Raw genomic sequence first — 25999 nt, forward strand, 5'->3', positions numbered from 1 at the left:
ATGCCCTTCCTACCGCCACCCCGAACCCCTCGGGACGGAAGTAGTGTACCCCAGCTGTTTGCGTCTAGTTTAAGTCATGAAGTAGTGCGAACGTTTTCAAATGTCTGTGAGTCGTGTAACTGAGGCGGAACTTGGGGACCAGCCCGGTATTCACCTAGCGGGATGTGGAAAACCGCCTAAAAACAACATCCAGGCTGGCCGGCATACCGGCCCTCGTCGTTAATCTGCCGGGCGGATTCGATCCGGGGCCTGCGCGCCTACCCGAGTCCAGGAAGCAGCGCATTGGCGCTCTCGGCTACCTTGGCGGGTCCAAGAGGACTCGAGTACGTCTACTGCTAATCGATAGAGCCACGAGAATCTTTTAATCAATATACCTATAGCGCCCGATCGACATACCGTCGTGTTACCATCTGCAGTTGATAAACACTAGATTAATTCAGATTACTCAAATATCTTTTCTCAGGAACGTAAAATATTCCTTCACCTCTGCTGCAATGTATGTATACGTACTAAATGACATCATGGTCCGTGAACCTGTCATAGACCAGGCAACTCAATTTTTATTTTTGTTAGGCAATGGCAAGCCTTTAGAAGTCCAAGTAGAATCGTTATTACTCTTGTACACTTTTTATTGACTAAACACATTTTTTTAAATTTCAGTAAAACTTCTATATTCTGGTCATGGCCCTTGCATACGTCTGTTAAACATATAATACTATATTCAGCCGCTATTTATTTGCTGAGTGTGGATAAGCAGATCAAAGATTTCTGCATTAAATTATACTGTGTACCAAGCTAACACACTAACACACACATATGGTTTTGTTTTTCTTATTGCAGCCTGAAACTTGTTAGCAGAAAAAATACGAAAATATAAATTCTCGCTACTAAAAGGAAAATAAGAGGTAATTAAAATCTGTAGAGGGATGAAGGATTAGTTATTTAGACGCTTTATCGTGTTCGACCTGTAAACCATGTTTACATTGCAGGTTACAAACGTTGTTCAGTGTTAGGACCATCTGCATCCACGACGCCTGAAACCGCACGAGAGATTTCTTTACTGTTGCGCGAAACATCTCAGGTGGGATGTTGGCTACTTGCTTCGCTATGCTCATCCTCGAACTCCAACATGTTTTAGTGTCCCGGTGGTAACTCCTGCCCTTCAGGTCACCCACACAGCGTCAAATCTGATGATCTTTGTGGCCACGCAGTTTGGAACGATTGCCCAATGATTCGGTTTTCCCCTAAAGTGTTAAGGAGTAATATGAGACGCAGCTCCATAGAGTATCAAAACAGTCGAGTCCAAAGCACCTCTCTCCCGTAAAGCAGGGATCACACCTTGGCGAAGCAGAACAGAGTAACGTGTGCCGTTCTCGCTGCATGTCCTTGGTCCCGGGGGACAGAGTTGCTTCCTATGTCGCCGTACAAGTACCGCCGCTTAACGGTAAGTCCTGACACTTAACATTACCAACAACAAAAATCTGCAGCGCACACCCTGAACATAATTCCTGTAAGTTCGTTACCGCTACGGCAGATAGATTTCCGCCTAGGCTGGCTCAAGTAGCGAAAATTTAATTATAACCTCCCTTATGACGACGTCGTGGATATTAGAATCACAACAGTATAGATGCTAGTGTACAATATGTTTTATGCGTAACAACAACTAGAAAAATTGACTCTGCGTGTGACGTTCGTCTAATTATTGCCACAGGAAGTGTCCTTGTCACCGTACATATTTGCATTTCTAGTTATATAAAGCAAATTAAAGTAGCTTCCTGATTCTAGTTTCAGAAGCATTTACGTAACTGACGCTTCAGTCAGAATTAACATTCCAAAGTGTAAATATTTATTCAGTGTTACCAAAACAGTATGACAGCAAAAGTATAGTTAACGATTACAAAAAAAGTATAGAAAAAAATTTTTTTTTTTTTTTTTTTTGATAATGCAACTCTTCCTTTTCGACTAGTAACGAGCGAATTCTGCTGCACGCGTTGTCATCGTAACCAGATGTTACTAGCATAATACTGCCAATAAACGACATATGATCCTAGTAGAGTCTTCTGAAAGTAACTTCAAATGAAACTGAGACTCGCAAACGAGCGACCACACATACAACTGACCGGCTTCATAAGCGAAAGCAGCTGACAGGAACAGCCGCGCGGGATTAGCCGAGCGGTCCAAGGCGCTGAAGTCATGGACTGTGCGGGTGGTCCCGGCGGAGGTTCGAGTCCTCCCTCGGGCATGGGTGTGTGTGTTTGTCCTTAGGATAATTTAGGTTAAGTAGTGTGTAAGCTTAGGGACTGATGACCTTAGCAGTTAAGTCCCATAAGATTTCACACACATTTGAACATCTTTTCGACAGAGGAACAGGAAATACAGTGAAAGGTCAACCGCTCAGTCAGACGTGCTGAGATACTAAGGTCCTCGGTCGACTTGAAGTCGTTACAAGGAACGGTCATAGGGCAGGAATCTCTCACACATGACGGCGGTGTCTTTGATATCCATATACATTATACACAGTCAAATACGGTCAAGAATGTATGAAGCACACCCACAAAGTACGAAGCGAAACCGAACAACACACACACACACACACACACACACACATATATATATATATATATATATATAGGGTGTTTCAAAAATGACCGGTATATTTGAAACGGCAATAAAAACTAAACGAGCAGCGATAGAAATACACCGTTTGTTGCAATATGCTTGGGACAACAGTACATTTTCAGGCAGACAAACTTTCGAAATTACAGTAGTTACAATTTTCAACAACAGATGGCGCTGCGGTCTGGGAAACTCTATAGTACGATATTTTCCACATATCCACCATGCGTAGCAATAATATGGCGTAGTCTCTGAATAAAATTACCCGAAACCTTTGACAACGTGTCTGGCGGAATGGCTTCACATGCAGATGAGATGTACTGCTTCAGCTGTTCAATTGTTTCTGGATTCTGGCGGTACACCTGGTCTTTCAAGTGTCCCCACAGAAAGAAGTCACAAGGGTTCATGTCTGGCGAATAGGGAGGCCAATAGACGCCGCCACCTGTATGTTTCGGATAGCCCAAAGCAATCACACGATCATCGAAATATTCATTCAGGAAATTAAAGACGTCGGCCGTGCGATGTGGCCGGGCACCATCTTGCATAAACCACGAGGTGTTCGCAGTGTCTTCTAAGGCAGTTTGTACCGCCACAAATTCACGAAGAATGTCCAGATAGCGTGATGCAGTAATCGTTTCGGATCTGAAAAATGGGCCAATGATTCCTTTGGAAGAAATGGCGGCCCAGACCAGTACTTTTTGAGGATGCAGCGACGATGGGACTGCAACATGGGGCTTTTCGGTTCCCCATATGCGCCAGTTCTGTTTATTGACGAAGCCGTCCAGGTAAAAATAAGCTTCGTCAGTAAACCAAATGCTGCCCACATGCATATCGCCGTCATCAATCCTGTGCACTATATCGTTAGCGAATGTCTCTCGTGCAGCAATGGTAGCGGCGCTGAGGGGTTGCCGCGTTTGAATTTTGTATGGATAGAGGTGTAAACTCTGGCGCATGAGACGATACGAGGACGTTGGCGTCATTTGGACCGCAGCTGCAACACGGCGAACGGAAACCCGAGGCCGCTGTTGGATCACCTGCTGCACTAGCTGCGCGTTGCCCTCTGTGGTTGCCGTACGCGGTCGCCCTACCTTTCCAGCACGTTCATCCGACACGTTCCCAGTCCGTTGAAATTTTTCAAACAGATCCTTTATTGTATCGCTTTTCGGTCCTTTGGTTACATTAAACCTCCGTTGAAAACTTCGTCTTGTTGCAACAACACTGTGTTCTAGGCGGTGGAATTCCCAGCACATTTGCACGTTGTGAACAGCACACGCTTACAGCAGAAAGACGACGTACAGAATGGCGCACCCACAGACTGCGTTGTCTTCTATATCTTTCACATCACTTGCAGCGCCATCTGTTGTTGAAAATTGTAACTACTGTAATTTCGAAAGTTTGTCCGCCTGAAAATGTACTGTTGTCCCAAGCATATTGCAACAAACGGTGTATTTCTATCGCTGCTCGTTTAGTTTTTATTGCCGTTTCAAATATACCGGTCATTTTTGAAACACCCTATATATATATATATATATATATATATATATATATATATATATATATATATATATATATATATATCGAGAGAGAGAGAGAGAGAGAGAGAGAGAGAGAGAGATTGTACACAAATGTACTCGGCTCCGAAGATAAACAGATAAACGGATAAATAACCAGCAACCAATTAAATACTGTACCATTCACAGACGAACGAGTACACCACTGACAAACTTTCACAAGTGGTAGTACGGAACAAAATAAGAAAAAAAATTCCAGTAAATAGGGGTTCTAAAATGCATACCTTAAGAGTTATGAGCACTCGTTCATCCTCGCTACTGTGAAACACATCTGTTCTACCGACCAAGTGCTCGAGGCACTTAAGTTATGCGTTTTTAGAGTTTACTGGATATTTTTTATTATTCTGGTCCTATTACATGCTCCCAAAACATGGAAAGCAGAGAGCTTGTATTTAAGAGATGTGATTCACAGTATCGATCATGAGAAAGTGTTCATAGTTCTTAAGGTATATATAGTAGACACCATGTTTCTGGCCTTTTTTTCTTGTTTTGGTCGATACTGACACCTTTGAAAGCTTGTCCGTGGAGTCCTGGTTCATCCTATGTAAGTTAGTGGTACTCATTAAATACAAATTGATGAGATACTAAGTTAATAACTAAAATTTCTAATCTAAGTGCATCAAAGCTTAAGTTGGTGTTCACAGAAAAAAACAATATTTAAAACGCGTTCCATATTGGAAATGCCGCAAAAATTTCTAACGCCAGCGTGAGATTTTGTAGGATGTGTGTACTCCTGTGTAGTTTCATAGGGTTTGGCGGTATAAGCAGTATGGAACCCCCTCTTAGATTTAATGTGCATACGTATACAATTCAACGCACAATAAAATGCGGCGTCGGCATAATACGTCCACTGGCTGGCGACATACTCCTGCAAGTTTGCAAACACTTGCGCAGCATTCATAATAGAATGCCCTGTCATCCTCAGGGTGCGAGAGGGGTGCGGTAATACAGTAAAGGCGCGACTACTGCAACAAAGACTCGGATCAACTCAACTGAAAAGGCGGTGCGACATTTAAACAAGAATAACAGTACACGAGAGCTTTGCCAAGGAAGCAAACACCACCGGCAACAACAAAAATACAAACATCGCCGCCGAATTTGCATATAAATTGCAGCACTCGGGAACACGGGTCAGCTTTAGAGAATGGGTTTAATTGGATTTAGCAATGAAAAAACGAGGCTAGCCGTGATTTACAGTGCCGTGATCAGAGGTAGATGGCCAGGTGGGCAGCGCCGAGTACGGGGAAGCGCTGTTTAGACTGCATAGCCCCACGTGCGTTTTGTAGAACTCTACAGGCATACCGAACTCGTAACGCGAAAGAATAGACCGAACTAAAGGCACAGCATTATAAATCACAGGCGAATTCTCCTTCATGTGAGAAATTTACACGTTCAGCACACAGTAAGGGCACCAACAGGAGAACTTTATGTAAATGTCTATTTCTTCGGCTCCTCTGCCCCCATGCACCGTAGTACCTCGCATTAGAGATTTAAGTACATGTGAACTCATCACAATCGTAACACATGCCTCACATGCTGCTGCTGTCCGCCTCCGTAAAATGCTACCCTGCGCTCTGTGCACAGTTCAGTGCCCTACAGTATTTAAGAAAAGGCTGAAGCACTTCACAACGTCAGCCTCATAATACACCTTTCTTACTGTTACCCTTCATCATCCTCTAATTTCTCCGTCGGCCATATCTTTTTCTTTTGCTTTGTTTTGTTTTTTGTTCTTCGTTACTTATCTTCCACTACGTTAACATTTCTCTGTCACACTCTCTCTCATGTCCACTACTACACAATTTAAACCTACGCGTCTGTAATTTGTCTTCGTTGTTCTACTTTTCATGAATGGAAATAACCAGTCTTTTCCTCTACTGCTACTACAGTTTCCGCTTTTTATGTCACAATTGTTTCTAAATGGATTCTAGAGGGTTTCCGGAAGAAAGGTCTCAATATTCACATAGGATGTAGTACGCAACAACGGAAGGAAAAAGTTCCTATCTACCTCATATTTTCAGAGTTGTGGTCTGCTACCACTACTGCCAATGATCACAGTGTCTGCGCTACTCTTCACAACATATGCTCGATATGACGGCAATCCATTGCAATGTAGCCTCTACGACTCATGAAATCACGCATTCTTTGGGACACCCCTGGTTGTTGTCGGATTGCGTCGCAGGCACTGAATACGCTTTCTCGTACTGTATCCACATCATTTACGGGGACCGCAAACATCGAGCTCTTTACATGTCCCCAAAGTAAAAAATTCATAGGGTTAATGTCAGGAGAACCTGCGGGCCTAGGTATTGGCCTCCCCGACCAATCCTGAAAGACTCTTGTTAGGAGTCGCCTCGCCCGAAGTTAAAAATGCGCCGGTGACCGATCATGTATGTATCACATTTGCAGTCGTTCATAAAATGGCACATTCTCCAGTATCACAGGCAATTGGTTCCGATGGAAGTTACGGTACCTTGCACCATTCATTGTGTTGGGTAGAAAGTGGAGACCTAGCAATCTGTCCCCGTGATATCTGCCCGAACTTTGATACTAAATGTGGACTGGTGTCGTCTTTCTTCAAATGCATGCGGATTGGCATCGGCCCTTACGTGCGTATTATGTTAATTTATGATACCGTCTCTCGTGAAAAGCCGGCCGGTGTGGCCAAGTGGTTCTAGGCTCTTAAGTCTAGAACCGCGCGACTGCTACGGTCGCAGGTTCAAATCCTGCCTCGGGCATGGATGTGTGTGATGTTCTTAGGTTAGTTAGGCTGGCTCTGAGCACTATGGGACTTAACTTCTGAGGCCATCAGTCCCCTAGAACTTAGAACTACTTAAACCTAACTAACCTACGGACATCACACACATCCATGCACGAGGCAGGATTCGAACCTGCGAACGTAGCGGTCACGCGGTTCCGGACTGTAGCGCCTAGAACCGCTCGGCCACCCCGGCCGGCGGTTAGTTAGGTTTAAGTAGTTCTAAATCTAGGGGGTACCCGTAATCTAGGGGTAGCGTCTTTGATTCATAATCAAAACGTCTTCGGTCCCGGGTTCGATCCCCGCCACTGCCTAAATTTTGATAAATAATCAGCATTGCGCCGAAGACTTCCGGCATAAGAAATCAGCCTCATTCTGCCAACGGTCTGGTCAAAGAGGGCGGAGGAGCGGATAGAGGTTCAGGGCACTCTCTTGTCCTAGGGGTGGGAAATTGCCCCTAAAGGCGGAAGAATCAGCAATGATCAACGACATGAGGACGGAAACCACTGCATTAAAGACACGTAACGTGTATCTACAGGACATGTGGCCTGTAATTGAAGAAGTGTTATGATGATCTCTCCATTGGCAAAAGATTCCGGAATAGTCCCACATTCGGATCTCCGGGAGGGGACTGCCAAGGGGGAGGTTACCATGAGAAAAAGATTGAATAATCTACGAAAGGATAACGTTCTACGAGTCGGGGCGTGGAATGTCAGAAGCTTGAACGTGGTAGGGAAACTAGCAAATCTGAAAAGAGAAATGCAAAGGCTCAATCTAGATATAGTAGGGGTCAGTGAAGTGAAGTGGAAGGAAGACAAGGATTTCTGGTCAGATGAGTATCGGGTAATATCAACAGCAGCAGAAAATGGTATAACAGGTGTAGGATTCGTTATGAATAGGAAGATAGGGCAGAGGGTGTGTTACTGTGAACAGTTCAGTGACCGGGTTGTTCTAATCAGAATCGACAGCAGACCAACACCGACAACGATAGTTCAGGTATACATGCCGACGTCGCAAGCTGAAGATGAACAGATAGAGAAAGTGTATGAGGATATTGAAAGGGTAACGCAGTATGTAAAGGGGGACGAAAATCTAATAGTCATGGGCGACTGGAATGCAGTTGTAGGGTAAAGAGTAGAAGAAAAGGTTACAGGAGAATATGGGCTTGGGACAAGGAATAAAAGAAGAGAAAGACTAATTGAGTTCTGTAACAAGTTTCAGCTAGTAATAGCGAATACCCTGTTCAAGAATCACAAGAGGAGGAGGTATACTTGGAAAAGGCCGGGAGATACGGGAAGATTTCAATTAGATTACATCATGGTCAGACAGAGATTCCGAAATCAGATACTGGATTGTAAGGCGTACCCAGGAGCAGATATAGACTCAGATCACAATATAGTAGTGATGAAGAGTAGGCTGAAGTTCAAGACATTGGTCAGGAAGAATCAATACGCAAAGAAGTGGGATACGGAAGTACTAAGGAATGACGAGATACGTTTAAAAAAGTTCTCTAACGCTATAGATACAGCAATAAGGAATAGCGCAGTAGGCAGTACAGTTGAAGAGGAATGGACATCTCTAAAAAGGGCCATCACAGAAGTTGGGAAGGAAAACATAGGTACAAAGAAGGTAGCTGCGAAGAAACCATGGGTAACAGAAGAAATACTTCAGTTGATTGATGAAAGGAGGAAGTACAAACATGTTCTGGGAAAATCAGGAATACAGAAATACAAGTCGCTGAGGAATGAAATAAATAGGAAGTGCAGGGAAGCTAAGACGAAATGGCTGCAGGAAAAATGTGAAGACATCGAAAAAGATATGATTGTCGGAAGGACAGACTCAGCATACTGGAAAGTCAAAACAACCTTTGGTGACATTAAAAGCAACGGTGGTAACATTAAGAGTGCAACGGGAATTCCACTGTTAAACGCAGAGGAGAGAGCAGATAGGTGGAAAGAATACATTGAAAGCCTCTATGAGGGTGAAGATTTGTCTGATGTGATAGAAGAAGAAACAGGAGTCGATTTATAAGAGATAGGGGATCCAGTATTAGAATCGGAATTTAAAAGAGCTTTGGAGGACGTACGGTCAAATAAGACAGAAGGGATAGATAACATTCCATCAGAATTTCTAAAATCATTGGGGGAAGTGGCAACAAAACGACTATTCACGTTGGTGTGTAGAATATATGAGTCTGGCGATACACCATCTGACTTTCGGAAAAGCATCATCCACACAACTCCGAAGATGGCAAGAGCTGACAAGTGCGTGAATTATCGCACAATCAGCTTAACAGCTCATGCATCGAAGCTGCTTACAAGAATAATATACAGAAGAATGGAAAAGAAAATTGAGAATGCGCTAGGTGACGATCAGTTTGGCTTTAGGAAAAGTAAAGGGACGAGAGAGGCAATTCTGACGTTACGGCTAATAATGGAAGCAAGGCTAAAGAAAAATCAAGACACTTTCATAGGATTTGTCGACCTGGAAAAAGCGTTCGACAATATAAAATGGTGCAAGCTGTTCGAGATTCTGAAAAAAGTAGGGGTAAGCTATAGGGAGAGACGGGTCATATACAATATGTACAACAACCAAGAGGGAATAATAAGAGTGGACGATCAAGAACGAAGTGCTCGTATTAAGAAGGGTGTAAGACAAGGCTGTAGCCTTTCGCCCCTACTCTTCAATCTGTACATCGAGGAAGCAATGATAGAAATAAAAGAAAGGTTCAGGAGTGGAATTAAAATACAAGGTGAAAGGATATCAATGATACGATTCGCTGATGACATTGCTATCCTGAGTGAAAGTGAAGAAGAATTAAATGATATGCTGAACGGAATGAACAGTCTAATGAGTACACAGTATGGTTTGAGAGTAAATCTGAGAAAGACGAAGGTAATGAGAAGTAGTAGAAATGAGAACATCAGGATTGATGGTCACGAAGTCAATGAAGTTAAGGAATTCTGCTACCTAGGCAGTAAAATAACCAATGACGCACGGAGCAAGGAGGACATCAAAAGCGGACTCGCTATGGCAAAAAAGGCATTTCTGGCCAAGAGAAGTCTACTAATATCAAATCCCGGCCTTAATTTGAGGAAGAAATTTCTGAGGATGTACGTCTGGAGTACAGCATTGTATGGTAGTGAAACATGGACTGTGGGAAAACCGGAACAGAAGAGAATCGAAGCATTTGAGATGTGGTGCTATAGACGAATGTTGAAAATTAGGTGGACTGATAAGGTAAGGAATGAGGAGGTTCTACGCAGAATCGGAGAGGAAAGGAATATGTGGAAAACACTGATAAGGAGAAGGGACAGGATGATAAGACATCTGCTAAGACATGAGGGAATGATTTCCATGGTACTAGCGGGAGCTGTAGAGGGCAAAAACTGTAGAGGAAGACAGAGATTAGAATACGTCTAGCAAATAATTGAGGACGTAGGTTGCAAGTGCTACTCTGAGATGAAGAGGTTAGCACAGGAAAGGAATTCGTGGCGGGTCGCATCAAACCAGTCAGTAGACTGATGACCAACAAAAAAAAAAAAATCTAGGGCACTGATGACCTCAGATGTTAAGTCCCATAGCGCTCAGAGCCATTTGAACCATTCTTTTTCTCTCGTGAATACCGCCTCATCAGAAAACACCTTCGCCGTGAAATGCTTTTTATGAGCACACGTTTGGAGAAACCATTGGCAGAATTGCAATCTGGCAGCAGAGCTTGGACTCGCTTCGCATGGGAGGGATAGGTCAACTGTGGATGGAGAAACGTCCAAACAACAGACGTAGCATCACCTTCCGCTGCAGGTACACTTCGGAGGCTCGTTCCAGTGTTTGACAATGCTTGTTGTATTGATCTAATACCCGCTGCTCCGTATCAGGTGTGCGAGTTCTCCGAGATCTGCTACAATCCCGTGTTCGTGGTGCGAGGTACCCTGCTTCCGAAAGTTGTTGGAACAACGCACTAAATATTTTTACGGATGGTGTACGGCGTCGTGGATATTTGGCAACATATATTTTACAAGCCCGTAGGCTGCTTCCATCTTCTTGCTCGTAGCTGAAGACCATATCCGTCCAGTGACGGACACGGGAACAAATTACAGTAACGTACTGCTGTGTCACAACGAACAATGCGCCATAAGAACACTGTGAGCACTACTTGTTGCACTTAGCCGTTATCGGTAACACGAGGTGATGTGACGACAAACAAGTACAGTGGTGCCTAAGGAAAACACTGTCAATGCTTTCACATCGGTTGTGCACCTACTGTAAACGCCGATTACACGCTGACTCGCGATAAGCCGACCGAAGGGTCCTCATTGCCCGCTGTGGTAGACTTGATAACACCAGTGAATACAACATACTTGACCGATAAAATACATACTGCAGTGGGCTGTGGAATACTGTTTGTGTTCTTGTGCTTGATACCAATGCAAACATGTTGCGCTACATAAATGTGTAGTACATACGCTGTTTCCTCATTTGTCTCGAGCCAAAGTGCTCGATATGCAAGATACACTCCTCGTACACACGCAGGACATAACTCCGATAATATGAGGTTTACGACCAATGTTTACAGGAACTTACGTATTTCCGTTGATGCGTACTGCATCCTCTGCAAATACTGGAACCATTTTTCTGGACATCCTGTACATTATACCTAAGATTTTCTAGAACAAGCTTCTCGTAATTAATGCAATACACATTGTTTATAATGCTTAATGAGATATAAAAGAAGACTTGATGGCTGTTTCTTGCCTAGATATGCAAATACAAAAGTAACATCGTAGTAATACGCGCGGTTCCTTACTCGTAACACCACTCTCCTCGACGACGCCTCATTCTGATACGATTATCGTGCTTTTCTAGAGCAATCTGAGATGAAGAGACTTCGAAATGTCCAGTTTTTAAGTTTCTTTATCCCCTTTCCTTCCCAGAAATTGCGAAAGGGTCGTGCGAACCGACCGACCGCCCGTTTAGTTCAGTTGATATAGAACGCACACGAATTAATTATGCTCTTCGCTGATCGCCAAGCTCATTTCGGTCGGCGAGATCCTTCTGATTAGCCATGAAGCTGCATGATAACATTCAGATTGCTAGTCGATTCGCCCACTCGACCGCAAACAATACACAGTCAACAGTAATCCGTTTACCTCGCATCTTGTCACTAGCTATTATCCACAGAGCGAAGTGCTGCGTTGGTCAGCACACTGGAGCTATAATCGGGAGGTGCTAAATCCGTCGCTTCATTTGGTCCCATTAACACTCTAGCTCGCTGTCCGTACCGAGCCAGGGTATGACAGGAACTTGCAGTGAAGGTACAAACCCCTTTGAAAATGTCCTCTGACGACGGGGACAAAATGTCGGGTTTCTCCAAGAAATTCACTAGACCACAGCACAATATACCCCAATGTTTTAGTAACTGTGACATTTCTGGCGATGAACGAGTACATTTTAGTATTTTGTGTTCGATAATTATTAACTTCAGTGAACTACTGCACGCCGGACTCTCGAATTTAAAAATGTCTTGCAGGGGGCACTTACTGAGTAATAAACATGATCGCTACAATCTCTGAAGAGTTCAGTGTCTGCGGAGTGACTGAAATGTGACTCATTGGTAAGCTGCTACACAATGGATCTCAAGACCTTGGGTTCGGTCCCATATCACTGGTTCGACTTTTATGTGTCACTTATCATTTGTTTCACGTCCACAATGTTTGTTGGTCTGGAAAATACCGAGTTGCAGCATGGTTCAGAGTCCACGTTAAGCTGTAGTGCCCCCAATAACTCGTTGGGTGAGTCAGCTCCAATGTCGAAGGAAGGCAAGGACATATCGACTCGAACAAGATCCGTCCCTGTTAAAGCGCTGTTGCACTGTTGTGTTCGGACCAACCTTCGAGTTAATGACTGCTATATTTTATTTTTAAAGAAGGAAGTCAACTGGCGACATAAATCTTCTGAGTGCGCTGTATTACTGGGTATCTCAGTCGGCTCGCCAGCTTTAGAATGCGAAGAGGTCGCTTAGGTTCCTTTTTCGAAGGAAAGAAAGAACATGAGAGTTTATTGTCCCCTCAACAGAGAGTCCGTTACAGACAAAGTACAAGATCGTAGATCAGAAGGTGCGAGAAGGAAGTCGACCGCATCCTTTCCAAAAGGATCGTTAGGGCATTCGCCTTAACCGATTGATGAAAATCACGGAAAACTTAAATATGGATGGCCAGACGTGGATATGAACACCGCTACTCCCAAATGGGAGTTCTCTGTCTTTGTCACTACGGCACTTCGCTCAGTAGGATTCATATTCTCATGGTTTCGATCAGTCAAAAATGGCTCTGAGCACTATGGGACTTAACATCTGAGGTCTTCAGTCCCCTAGAACTTAGAACTACTTAAATCTAACTAACCTAAGCACATCACACACATCCATGCCCGAGGCAGGATTCGAACCTGCGACCGTAGCGGTCACTCGGTTCCAGACTGAAGCGCCTAGAACCGCTCGGCCACACCGGCCGGCTTCGATCAGTCAGTAATAGGGATACCCTAAATGCGCTGTAAAGGAACTTGATTTTTTAACAATAATAGGAATTGAAAATTAAGAAAGATAGGAAGAGTGAGTGAGGAGAAGAGTGACGGGACGAAGTGTAAATGGCGAAGAGTGCAAGTGGCACGTAAGTGGAGGAAGGCAGGAGCTTCATGCATTTTTCACAAGCAAACGTAGACAGAAAGAGGAACAGAGACGACCGGAAGAATGGGAAAAAACATGTTTACTAACTGATCAGAACTGTTTACTAACTGATCATAAGTTATGGCGTGTTAGAGGGATTACTGTATTCAGCAGCGGAAGTCACTAATGGCGAAGAAAACACTAAGTAGACAACGTAATCAAAACTATGGTTCTGCTCTCCGTGGGGACCATTATAAAGACGCGTCCCAGGCGTAATAATTGCCTGAGATTGGGCGCCAAGGTTCGTGAGATGGGAATTAGCCGGTTGGCCTATGTGAGAGGGAGTCTTGACCTGGATATAATGTAAGACCCCTTATTGCAAAACGTAAGGATTGGAGAGTGACTGAACTACAAGTGTTTTGGGACTTCTAAATTTCTTCAGAAAACAGTTTCAACTCTTGCCCCACTTTTCTTGAAGGAGTAGTACTCAGGAACAGAGACGGTGACTGGCTAGCAGCCTTCTGTCTGGTCTGAGATAAGACTCTCAGTATTAACTGAGCCCGCACCCACTATACGATACACAGAGTTCCCCAGCTACTCGCCTATGATTTGGTTAACTGTGCTGATACTACTACAATTGATTCTGCTTAGCCCTGCCTGGCTGCTCTCCTGGTTCTCTCTGTCCCCCTGACTTCACTCGACTTCTCTGACTTCAGTTTCTCGGAGCGTCCTGCCTCAGAGTTTTGTACGGCTTTCCTCTACGCCTCCGATTGTCGCTGACACGTCGTGGCGCCTATGACCTCTCTACATCTACGTCTACGTCCACAAAGATACTCCGCAATCCACTGTACGGCGCGTTTCTTTTCCTATTCACTCGCAAACAGAGCGAAAAAAGAACTATCTATATGCCTCCGTATGTCTTATCTTCGTGGTCCTTACGCGCAGCAGAGTCGTTCTCAGTCAGCTTCAAATGCCGGTTCCCTAAATTTTCTCACTAGTGCTTCTCGAAAAGATTGTCGCCTTCCCTCCAGAGATTCCCATTTAAAGAACGTGACTGTCAAGTAGGACACCTCACTGACTATTACTGTTCACTGTTCTTCAGTAGTTTCCCAGAGGTTGGGTGGAGTGAGAGAGAGGCGTTTCTACCTAATGGTCAAACACTACGTCCCAAGCTTGCCAATGGCTTTTTATGACATATCGATGTCTCTAGCAAAGCCCCTCTCACTTTATCCCTCTCGTCCCACGCTCTCTATCTAGCCAGCAAATGCTGGCCTCACTCTTATCGTCGACATGTCTACTGAGTACACTTGAAGCTGTAACTATCAGTAGTACTCTGTATTGTCCTTGAATGACTCTGTGTTCACAAATAGCTCGCTATACTTGGCCGGCTGGAACCTGGCTGGCTGTCCTATGGAGATGGCGTTTATCGCTGAAACGGCCGGTGCTCTGTTTATTGTTGTTTTTTTTTCACGGCTGTTTAACATGAGTGTTAAAACTGTTCAAAATAATCTGTTTCTGAAATAACGGATTATCGGTATTTTATTCCTCTCATCTCCTGTAATAAACATAGAAATGCTGCAAAGATTGAAAAATTTTGACTCCCTCAGTTTTAAGATGGGTCGGGTCAAAAGTATAAATTAAACAGGGAGATGAGAGAAAACTTAGCCCGTTCACGGATTGGTGCTTTTCCCGGAAAGTGACAAATGCTTGACTACTACAAAAAAATTATCAGTATTCTCCTACTGACTCTAATTTTTTGAAACTCTGCTCAAAAATCAGGTTGTAATCGTGGATCATACCACTATTTGGGCATTACCAATAATCAGAGGTAAATGGTGAAGACTGAGGTTGTAGAACTCTGTTCTTCGTGTTAATTTGTTTCGTTTTCAAGGGCTAATAGGAGATATAAAGACATATCATGTACACCAGTGGTTCCCAGCCTTTCTTAAACCTTTACCCCTGAGTGCAATTAGAATTGCGCCCCCACCCCACCCCTCCCCAGATTATCACCAACTTTAGCACCCAGCTAAACTGCAGAATGAAAGACTATTCATGGAACACTTTTATTTATTAAATGATGAAAGATGAATGATATTTAGTTTGTGTGTGTGTGTGTGTGTGTGTTGGAATGAATGATGAAGGAAGGAATTCGTGGTGCATCTTCAGTGATACAACTGCTTCTCAGATAAGAAAGCTAACTATCGACAGTGGGTTACAAAACATACTTCCCCTGCATTACTCGTCTCTATTGTGGCAATTGCTTAACCTGCACACTGCAACATTATTTAAAATCAACCAAGTTGAAATATGTGCACTATACTTGCCGTTCGTAAATCACTTGATTGTTCCACTCCATACTTCTGAACTGGCAGGAATTGGAAGATTCCAGAGCTCTACGCTGTTAATGCCGTGTGTCTGACCACAGCCAGTACTAGTAACATTTACAATAATAATAATAATAATAATAATAATAATAATAATACTGTGTACAACACTACAGTAACCGTCATGTGGTAACTGCTGTGTCGTGCAATCAATTACTTCATTTATTCGTTTCGAAGCGAGTAATGAAATAACTTCTGGACTACCTCAGGTACTATTTACAGCTTGGAGAAGACATTTTCTTGAGATATTTAGCGTTTGTTATGCATATATCTCACTTTTATTACCAGCGCTGTAGGGGATAAGGCACAACATTCGTGTGCAGTGAGTGGACTATGTAAGGAACCTGTAACCTCCATCGCATTAATGCTACCAGTTGAGAAATAGTGCCGGCCGTGGTGGCCGAGCGGTTCTAGGCGCTTCAGTCTGGAATAGCACAACCGCCACGGTCGCAGGTTCGAATTCTGCCGCGGGCATGGATGCGTGTGATGTCCTTAGGTCAGTTAGGTTTAAATAGTTCTAAGTTCTATGGGACTGATGACCTCAGTTGGGAACCACTGATGTAGAGACAGCAGCAGGTCAGCTACTTTCTATTTTTATTGTATACTACCAGCGACTTGTTGTTAAGGTTTGAATTTACTACTGTTACCATAACTTCCGTCCTCTTTTATTACTTTATGGAAACGTTGAAGAAGTCTTTAATCTTTTAAAGCAAATGAAGCATTGTACTGCACTGCTACGTCACTTCGTACAAATATCCCTCATTAAGACAGATGTCCGGCGACGACAGCGAGAAACCACCGCACAGGCCAGGTGGGGGCGAGGCTTACACACTGCACCTACACGTGTACCTTGAGCCACGACACACGGCAACAGGGACATTATTGTCTCAGCAATGCTGTACAAATTCTTATACCATGTGTTTGTTACTAGTTTCTGTCCGTATTGTTATTAAAATAGCACTGATCGCTTTTCTCATTTTCTATAACAACGCAATATTTGTACCAATGGAAATTTTAAAAATAAGAATTACTCCTTTTTTACGAAATATTTTAGCACTGCTTCTAAGGCTAATTACTATTTCGGCTTTGTTTTTACTGTGTTATTAGTATGAAATACGTTATAATACCGGTTGTTGAGAATTTAAATGGTGGTATCGGTTTTAAGTGGTCGGTTTTTCCCATGTAAGACTTATTGTTATTCTCCGTTTGTTACTATTGCTCTACAGCTCTTGGCTGTGGATACGACGATTCCCCGCACACGATTTGCGTCAATTACGACGAGCGTGCCATCATCATCTACTGACGTATTCAATTTGCGTGGGCGGAGGCGGTGACAGCGTGCAGTGGCGGTGGCGACACCACCTTTAATTCCGCCGAAACGGCCCGGCCGTTGTGCAGTGCTGAGACAACGGCTCAGCAAGGAGTATCGTTTTCCTATAGCGGCGCCACGGCACGCCGCGGCGCCAGGACGGCGGGGCGCGGCGCAGCGCGGGTAACAAATGCGGCGCGACCGCCTTATCTGCCGCCTGCAATTCGTCTCCCTCCGCCGCCGCCGCCTGCCGCGGAAGGAAATCCTCACCTGGAGCGCTTTAAACACAAACCACGCGCTGCCGCGACGACCGACGAGCGCCCACGCCCCGAGCCTCTGGTCGATAGAGGAAGGTCGTCTGGAGTTGGCGGACCTCCGGAAGCCCCCGCCCGGCCGTACGAAACACAGGACTCGGCACTCATTCAGAGAGCTCACCTTCCCACCTCACTACACCAGGCAATGAAATAAATGTCGTGTGACTAGGGCCTCCCGTCGGGTAGACCGGTCTTTCTATTTGACGCCACTTCGCGACTTGCGCGTCGATGGGGATGAAATGATGATGATTAGGACAACACAACACCCAGTCCCCGAGCGGAGAAAATCTCCGACCCAGCCGGGAATCGAACCCGGGCCCTTAGGACTGACATTCTGTAGCGCTGACCACTCAGCTACTGGCGGTAGACACTAAACCGGGTGAACAAATAATCTTGGCACACTTCGGAATAGAGGTGAGGTTTGCTCACAGAATTATGCCATCCGGGGAGTACAGTTGGGAACTGATTGAAAAATGGTTCAAATGGCTCTGAGCACTATGGGACATAACTTCCGAGGTCATCAGTCCCACAGAACTTAGAACTACTTAAACCTAACTAACCTAAGGATATAACACACATCTATGCCCGAGGCAGGATTCGAACCTGCGACCGCAGCGGTCGCGCGGTTCCAGATTGTAGCGCCTAGAACCACTCGGCCACCCCGGCCGGCTGAAGGGTATGACCCTACGTACACGTTATAGTATACAGCCTCGTAACTTTCCTTCGATTAAGGGGCGAAAACTCTCCTGTAGAACATGAACCGAAACAATCAATACATACGCGGCTGCAATGATAATGTTACCAAAGACAGCGCCACTAAAGCACAGATTCTAAATACGGTTTTTCGAAAAATTTTTATCAAAGAAGACGCAGTAAATATTACAGAATTACAAGCAGCAACAGATGCCAACACGAGTAACTTAGAAGTAGATATCCTCGGTGTAGCGAGGCATCTTACATCACTTAATAAAGGCTAATTTTCCGCACCATTTTGTATATCAATTACACTCCTTTCAGACTATTCTCGTGAAATAGCTCCACTTAAACAATCATAAACAGCAGCTCTTAAAACGAAAGATCCGTACCTGAAACCTTGAAAGTTGCACAGAACGTACTAATACTTACGAAAGGAAATACAAGTAATATACTCTACTCCACTGCACACCAATATAAGTAACATCGATTTGCAGTAGGATTCTGGAATATACACTGTGCTCGAACACTATAAATTCCTGGAAGGAAACAATCTATTCGCATAGAGCCACCACGGATTCAGAAATTATCGTTCTTGTGAAACACGACTGGTTCTTTATTCGCAAGAAGTAATGAATGGCATCGACATGAGATCTCCAACTGATTCCATATTTTTAGATTTCCTGAAAGCTTTTGGCAACACTCCTCACAAGCGGCTTCTAATCTAACAGTGTGGCTCTGGGTTCTCATCTCAGTTGTGCGACTAGATTCGTGTTTTCCTGTCAGAAAGGTCAAAGTTAGTAGTAGAACAGAAGTTATATCTTGCATCTCCAAGAAAGTATTATAGCCTCTCAACTGTGCCTAATCTATGTAAACGATGTAAGAGACAATATGAACAGCCATCTTAGAAAGTACCTGTATGGTGCCAAAAGTCTAACGTCACCCACACGAGTACTAAATGAAATCCATTAAATTTCGGTTACACGAAAATCACAAAAATTTCAACGTTGTCAATTCAAGTAATATCTACGGATCACAGTTACCAGTAGCTTAAATTAAACGATTACATAGATAACGTTGTGGGGAACGCGAACCGAAGACTGCGTTTTATTGTTAGAACACTTACAAGACGCAACAGACCTTACACAGATACTGCCTACACTGCACTTTTCGTCATCTTCTGGAATGCTGCTGCGTCGTATGGGATCCGCACCAGATAGGACTGAAGAAGGACATCGAAAAAGTTCAGAGCAGGGCAGCTCGTTTCGTATGATTGCAAAACAGGGCACATAATGTCATCGATATGATAAATGACCAGGGCGGCAATCGTTCACACAAAGGCGTTTTCGTCACCGAGAGATCTTTTCACGAGTGGTTTTTTTTTTTTTTTTTTTTTTACACCAACTTCCTCCCCGGAGCCGGCCGAGAGGTTCTAGGCCGGTCGCAGGTTCAAATCCTGCCTCGGGCATGGGTGTGTTTGATGTCCTTAGGTTAGTTAGGTTTAAGTAGTTCTAAGTTCTAGGGGACTGATGACCTCAGAAGTTAAGTCCCATAATGCTCAGAGCCATTTGAACAATTTTTCTCTCCCCGGAAGACAAAAATGTTTTGTTGATTACCACCTCCACAGGGAGACACTACCACAGTAATAAAATAAAGGAAATCAGAGCTTGCATGGAAAGATTTGGGTGTTCACTTTACCCTCGTACAGTACGAAAGTGGAACGGTTGAGAAATAGTCTGAAATTGGTACTAAAATCCTTCTGCCAAACACTTGAGTGTTAATTGAAGAGTAGTCATGTAAAATGTAGGTAGCTTAGTCATCATTGTAGGTTTCAGTTCCTTCAATCCCTCATATATTCGTTATGGTTCAGATACTCTCAAGATCATTACCCACTGAAACCACGGAATACGAACAACTGTTCTTGATCATGAAACGTACATTGTACATCGGTAACGTAAGATCGTATGGCGTTGTTCACAAGTACATTCTACCAGAAAGGTAGACTCAGATCCGCTTAATTGGAAAGATTTTCTTTCTTCGCGCATTATGGTTCTTTTCCTTGAGAAATAGTTACTGTTTCGTTAAGGCCGCCGAGGTTAAGGGCCTCATCCGATGGACAAATTATGTGTCTCCCTCTCCGTCAAATACTGTAGACGAAATTTTTCCTTCACAAGGATTAAAACCAACAACCTTCAATTTGAGCGCTGTCGCACAAGCGTGAGATAGCGATCTTGCTATGGAAGCGAGTAATACTCATGTCTTACGTACAGAAAAGAAATTGTCTGATATCCTTTTTCTTCTGCATGGTGAAGTAGCTCCCAGTTTTATGAATACGAAGTGCGTCTTATGCACAGTTGTTCGACCATGAATATTAAGTTCACGAACTTCCCACGTAACTTTGTTAGGAACATAGACTACCTCACACTATCTATTTAATATAAAATCATATCGTTGAATTTTTCTTTATGGACCAGTTGCACATGAGGCAAACAATCACAAGAACTTATGGAAGCTCAAGTGTTCCACAGACTTGCTATATAAATGACCACAGGAATTCAGGACAGATTCTACAATGGGGCTATGCGTATAACAGCATAACATTTTCTATAATAATTTATGACAGTTTTAATGAGTGACGCAACAAGAGACCTACTAACCTATGCACTTTAAGCACTCAGTGGTAATTATTTCTCTCTCGCCGTAAATAAGCGGCGCGGCCCCGCGCTCTGTGTATAATAACGTGAAATTCGCCATTATGAACAATGATAAAACAATCTGCTGATTGAACGAGGTTCCAATACTTCCTCGTTAGGCCAAAGCGGAAAACACAGAGAGGTCAAATGATTAACAAGTATTACGAGAAATGTGAATTTAATGCGTTTTCGGTGTTTTTGCACCGATTAACCGATGTCCAATGGATTTCCCGATAATTCACATAATCCACATGCTGTTACCGAAACAGGACAGCTTACAAACCAGTACCACTAAACAGTGACGGGCTTCATCGGTTTTAAAACACGCACCATGCCAGTGTGGTTTACGAATGGATTACGCTACAACAGACTGCAGCGTCAACTGCAGATAGGGCAAGTCACTTATAAACAAAGTACATTTAGCACCTGACCAGAAGACGAAGTAACGACAGAGACGCTATTCCACCGCTTCTCGTTCAATAGGGGAAACAACTTAAAAATTTACAAAAATTCATTGCGTCACGAATGAAACGCCGATAATAGCGACAGACACGTTAGGAAGATCGATTCTTCGTCCCCAGTACAAGCAACTGACAATTCGTGCGGTACTGAGACATTGCAGGACTACGCAGACCAAAGAATTCACTCCAGCAACCAAAACAAAAGCAGAGTTTTGTAATCTGTAACTGAAACAGTTGAGAACGTGAATAATATTAAAGCTGAGCAGTACCACATTAGAGGCACTGACCATTGACCGTAATCATTCGTACATGCCTGACACCTTAGACAAGATGGCCCGTTTTTGTAAGATTGTCTATTGCTCTGATCTTACTAGATTCCAAGTATTCCAAATTCTTCAACTTTTCTCAAGCAAGTACTTCTGTGAAGCAATTATGTGTCTCTTCTACGATACAGCCAATCTAGCTTAACCATTAAACGGAAGATTAGAAATCGGATAGAAAGAAAATAAACCCCGAAACTTCCACACTACCATTACGCAATTTATTCATCGTTGATTGAACCAGTCAACTGTAATGCTTTACAGGCATGCCCACTTATGTTCTCTGACAGTCCTTGGTGTTACATTAGGACTATAGAAAAAGTTTCGCTATTGTTGGAAGCGTTGTGTTGCTCTGCCCAACCAGCACGCTGATTCTCGGTCACATTATGTAGCTGTTGCTCTGCGAATACCTAAAGGAGCTTTTCTTAACAGATATAATTTTTCTAATAATGTTACCAGTAAGCAGCAAAATATTAGTAGCGGTGGACGGAGAGGTGATAACCAATGTCGCATGAACCAGCTTCGCTAAGGAAAACACAACTTCAGACTTGATACACATACTCTGTTCTTGTACCGACAGTACGTACCTCACATCCAAGTCGTCGCCAATGAACCATTTCCCTCATTTTACCCGCTTGAGTCACATGTGGTGTTCTCGTATATCACCGCAAACCGTAATATTCGCAAAAAACACCACGCTTTATGATGCAACTGGTTCCGACATTACAAATATCATAGCATAATCTCACAGAATTTGGAAAAACGAAGTTCTGTCGCGTGAAATTACAGCATTATTTGTATAGGGACAGCCAATTTATAGCTGAGAAAAGTTGAAATTATCCCTAAAGCAGTTTAATTTGTATAACTAAAAACAAATATTTTTTCGCGAATATTACGGTTTGCGGTGACATACGGGAACATCAGTAGTGTTTCATGCGGGTACAATGAGGGAAGGTGTTTATTGGCGACAACCCCACGTTGAAATATTGTTGACCATTTCTAGATGATTTCATTAATTCGCTCATTAGAACGTAACTTCCTCTGTATCTGAGTGAACCTCTTGAGCATCCAAAGCAAATAAATGGTCAAAACAAAAACATAAAATTATGCTCTTCTGTTCTCTGCGTTAGTTTCTTGCTGTTAAAAAAATGGTAATAACTCTTCAGAGGGTAATAACATTATGGGGCCATGAGGAAGAGTAGACTTAATTTTTCGGTACGTGTGTACCGAACTGCGTTATGCCTGTTTAAATTGGACAAAGTGCATCAAATTTTCCACTTCTTAGTGTTCCTTAAAGCACTAAAATGTGAGTGAAACCGCACACAGCAGAGGCCATTAGAACTGTAACGTAGAGATGAGTGCGATATGGCGTAAGGACTTCTCAGTCGGAACACTTAGGGGTCGTGGTTTCTCCAAAATAAACATAAAAATAAAAAATCTACCACTTAAAAACAGACTACACGATGGTCAAATAAATAGGGTTAATGAAGGTAGCACTCTGTCTCCTAATACTTACACAGATTCGTTATACTAATGTTCAATTTGTGGAAGTCACAAAACACAAGGGCGGCGAGAGCACACCACTAAGTCAAGTAACACATGTGTTACTGCTTACCTCATTGGTGTTCCACCGATGCCTCTGCGTGGGAAAGTGGTCAGCTTTCGGCAGGCTTTCCAAGTTGTCCGGCAGTTTGATGGCCTCTCCATCTGAAACAAAAGACAGAGTGTTCAGACTGAACAACTGCTGGATTCACAACAGCCCTACCTCTGGGTTTTTATGCAGTCCGCAACCCCTGGATTTTCACATTCTCTCGCTCGCTATGCACAAACTATCAGTCCTGTAGAAAAATGAATCAGGCCTTTTTGTAGGAAATTTAATGCAGTTAAATTGTGAACTGAGATACGTTTTCGCTGGTGGCCACGATTTACGAGCTATTCAAGAGAAACGCGTTTCAAGATAACTTTCGAACGTTTTTCTTGTATAATTCGAAAACTACGGCCGCTAGCGAAAACGTATCCCAATACAAAATTTAACTACTTTAAATTTCCTACAGAAAGATCCGTTTGATTTTAGTGTAGGACTAACAATCTGTGTCTAGCCAGTGTGAGAATATGAAAATCTTCCGCTTAGTATTTGAAGATTGTGGGTTGCATAAAACCAAGTGATACGTGCAGTTGAATCACACCATATATTTAGCAAACTATCTTTTCTTTGCCATATTTCTCATCGCATGGTAAGGAACAATGAAAACACACGAGCAGTAATACACCACAAAATGTGACTGTCACCTGATTCACTGTGGTGCGTATAAGAATGTATTTTACTGTTACAAGAAAATCGTGAGGCACTGCAAGAAACTTGTTAACAGAAATGACTGAGGTGAATATGCATTAAGTGTTCTCATATTGCACGCGTAATACACAGGGATAATGTTAGATTTCTTGCAAATAATTCTATGATATTAAAACTGAAAAATCACTCTGGATTCTCTGTTGAGGTATTTACATTAAGCTACTTTATTTAAACCCGTTGATAGTAAGTGAAAGGGGCGCAGAACATAATCAAAACAAAAATTAAATCAGTATACGTTATAAGCGAATGTGAAATGTCACGCAAGTAAAAGCATTCAGCTGCATATAATATGCTGAGCTGCTGCTTCTTATCTACCAGCGAATCTGAAATTAATAACACGACACATCGGAAGCAATTTTTTCCCTGCATAAGAGGGAGGCGGCAAACTTCAACGAGACAGAATGGGTGCTCTGCTGGCTCTGTTCGTTCTGCATCATGGCGCTGTTTTGCAGCGTTTGGTTCAAAGACTTACCGCTATTACACTTATTGTGTGTAGTGTGAGCTTAAAAAATACATTTTTACTTTTTCATTCATCTTAAGGAAACTGATACAAGCTACTCACATGCGATGTGATAAGCGAAAAGTTTTTGAACTGGCCACATCATTCACTCTACAGTAAACTGACATCATACTTCCAATAACCGAGGGTGAACACGATAATGCATCGTAGGACCAACTCACAGTGTCGCGTCATCAGTCCGATCAGTACAAAAGCAGGTAGTCTTTTAGAACAACGCAAGTAGTGAAATAAATACCAGAAACGTAATACTAAATAAACCCTGAGCCGATGGGGTAGAATCATACTGACATCTTTACTTCACAGTTAATAATTGGCCATATTTAAAACAGAATACTTACTGTTATGACTATTCACAAAAATACCTAATTTTGTAAGATAATTTTAATCAACATTTAGATGAAACAAAAATCAATATCAGTATTACCGGATGCTACTTAATTTTCTCAAAGAGGGAACAGGAAATATGATTGTTTAGCACCTCTACATTTTCGACTTGGTAAAGACCGTTAGGTGTCTGCTGTTATGTGTTTCATTCCAAAATGAAAGTATCGCTGTAGCACAGGAGACGCTGTTTCAAGTTTCCACTCGAATTAGGACGGGTGGATAGAAAATCAGATTTTAAGTTTAGATTCAGGAAAAGATACAGGAAACTGCACTTAGGTACACTGTTGTCAGGGAATTTTTTTTCCTTTTCTTCTCAACATTTTAAAAAGTTTCAAGATCGATATTACTCACGTTCAATTGATTGTGCAAGTGATTTTTACTGCTAATTTTTTCAGCTAGTGCTATTCATTATTATCATTAACCATTCACCAAAGTTATAGCGATGACACATCACTGATGTCACTGTGATATCAGTGTCTAGGATTCTAAATGTAGTTTGCTCTCGATAATGCGAGTGTTACATAAAAGGGTCAGTCCCTGAAGACGGTTATATCGCTTCCTTTTTACGCAACACAAAAAAGTTTTTCTTTGCCTTTCCTTAGTGTTAGAAAATGCATTATGCCTGTAAGGCGAAAACAAAAAAGATCACGATGCATTACACAATACAGAAAAAAAACAGTGCCTATATCTGTGTTCAATGATCCACAGTAATCAACAATGTTTCCTTAAAACGTAGCAGTCTGAAGAATAAGAGAATTTAGGAGCGGTCGATGCCGTGTTCATTGTACGATTTTGCCGACTCAATTGTATTTCGACTGCTTCCCTGTTTATCTACGTCACTTGGCCTCAGCAGGAAAAATTCAGCTGATATGAAGTTCCTCATCTTATTTCTATTCCGAGGCAGTCGAATATGTACCGAATTACCTGTCATGCGTAACAGTCAACGACGGCATACAAATGAGGGA

The 25999-nt window shown here is 42.9% G+C and overlaps 1 protein-coding gene across 1 annotated transcript in view; it reads right to left on the reverse strand.

Moving 5' to 3' along the window:
* Positions 1-25999, reverse strand: part of LOC126174755 (calmodulin-binding transcription activator 1) — a 1816127-nt gene that overhangs the window by 582552 nt on the left and 1207576 nt on the right. The window contains exon 5 of the mRNA XM_049921082.1: positions 23393-23484. Within this exon, the coding sequence (XP_049777039.1) occupies positions 23393-23484 (92 nt within the window). The remainder of the gene's footprint in view (positions 1-23392; positions 23485-25999) is intronic.

The sequence above is a fragment of the Schistocerca cancellata genome, chromosome 3 (genome assembly GCF_023864275.1).
Source record: "Schistocerca cancellata isolate TAMUIC-IGC-003103 chromosome 3, iqSchCanc2.1, whole genome shotgun sequence".
Taxonomy (NCBI): Eukaryota; Metazoa; Arthropoda; class Insecta; order Orthoptera; family Acrididae; genus Schistocerca; species Schistocerca cancellata.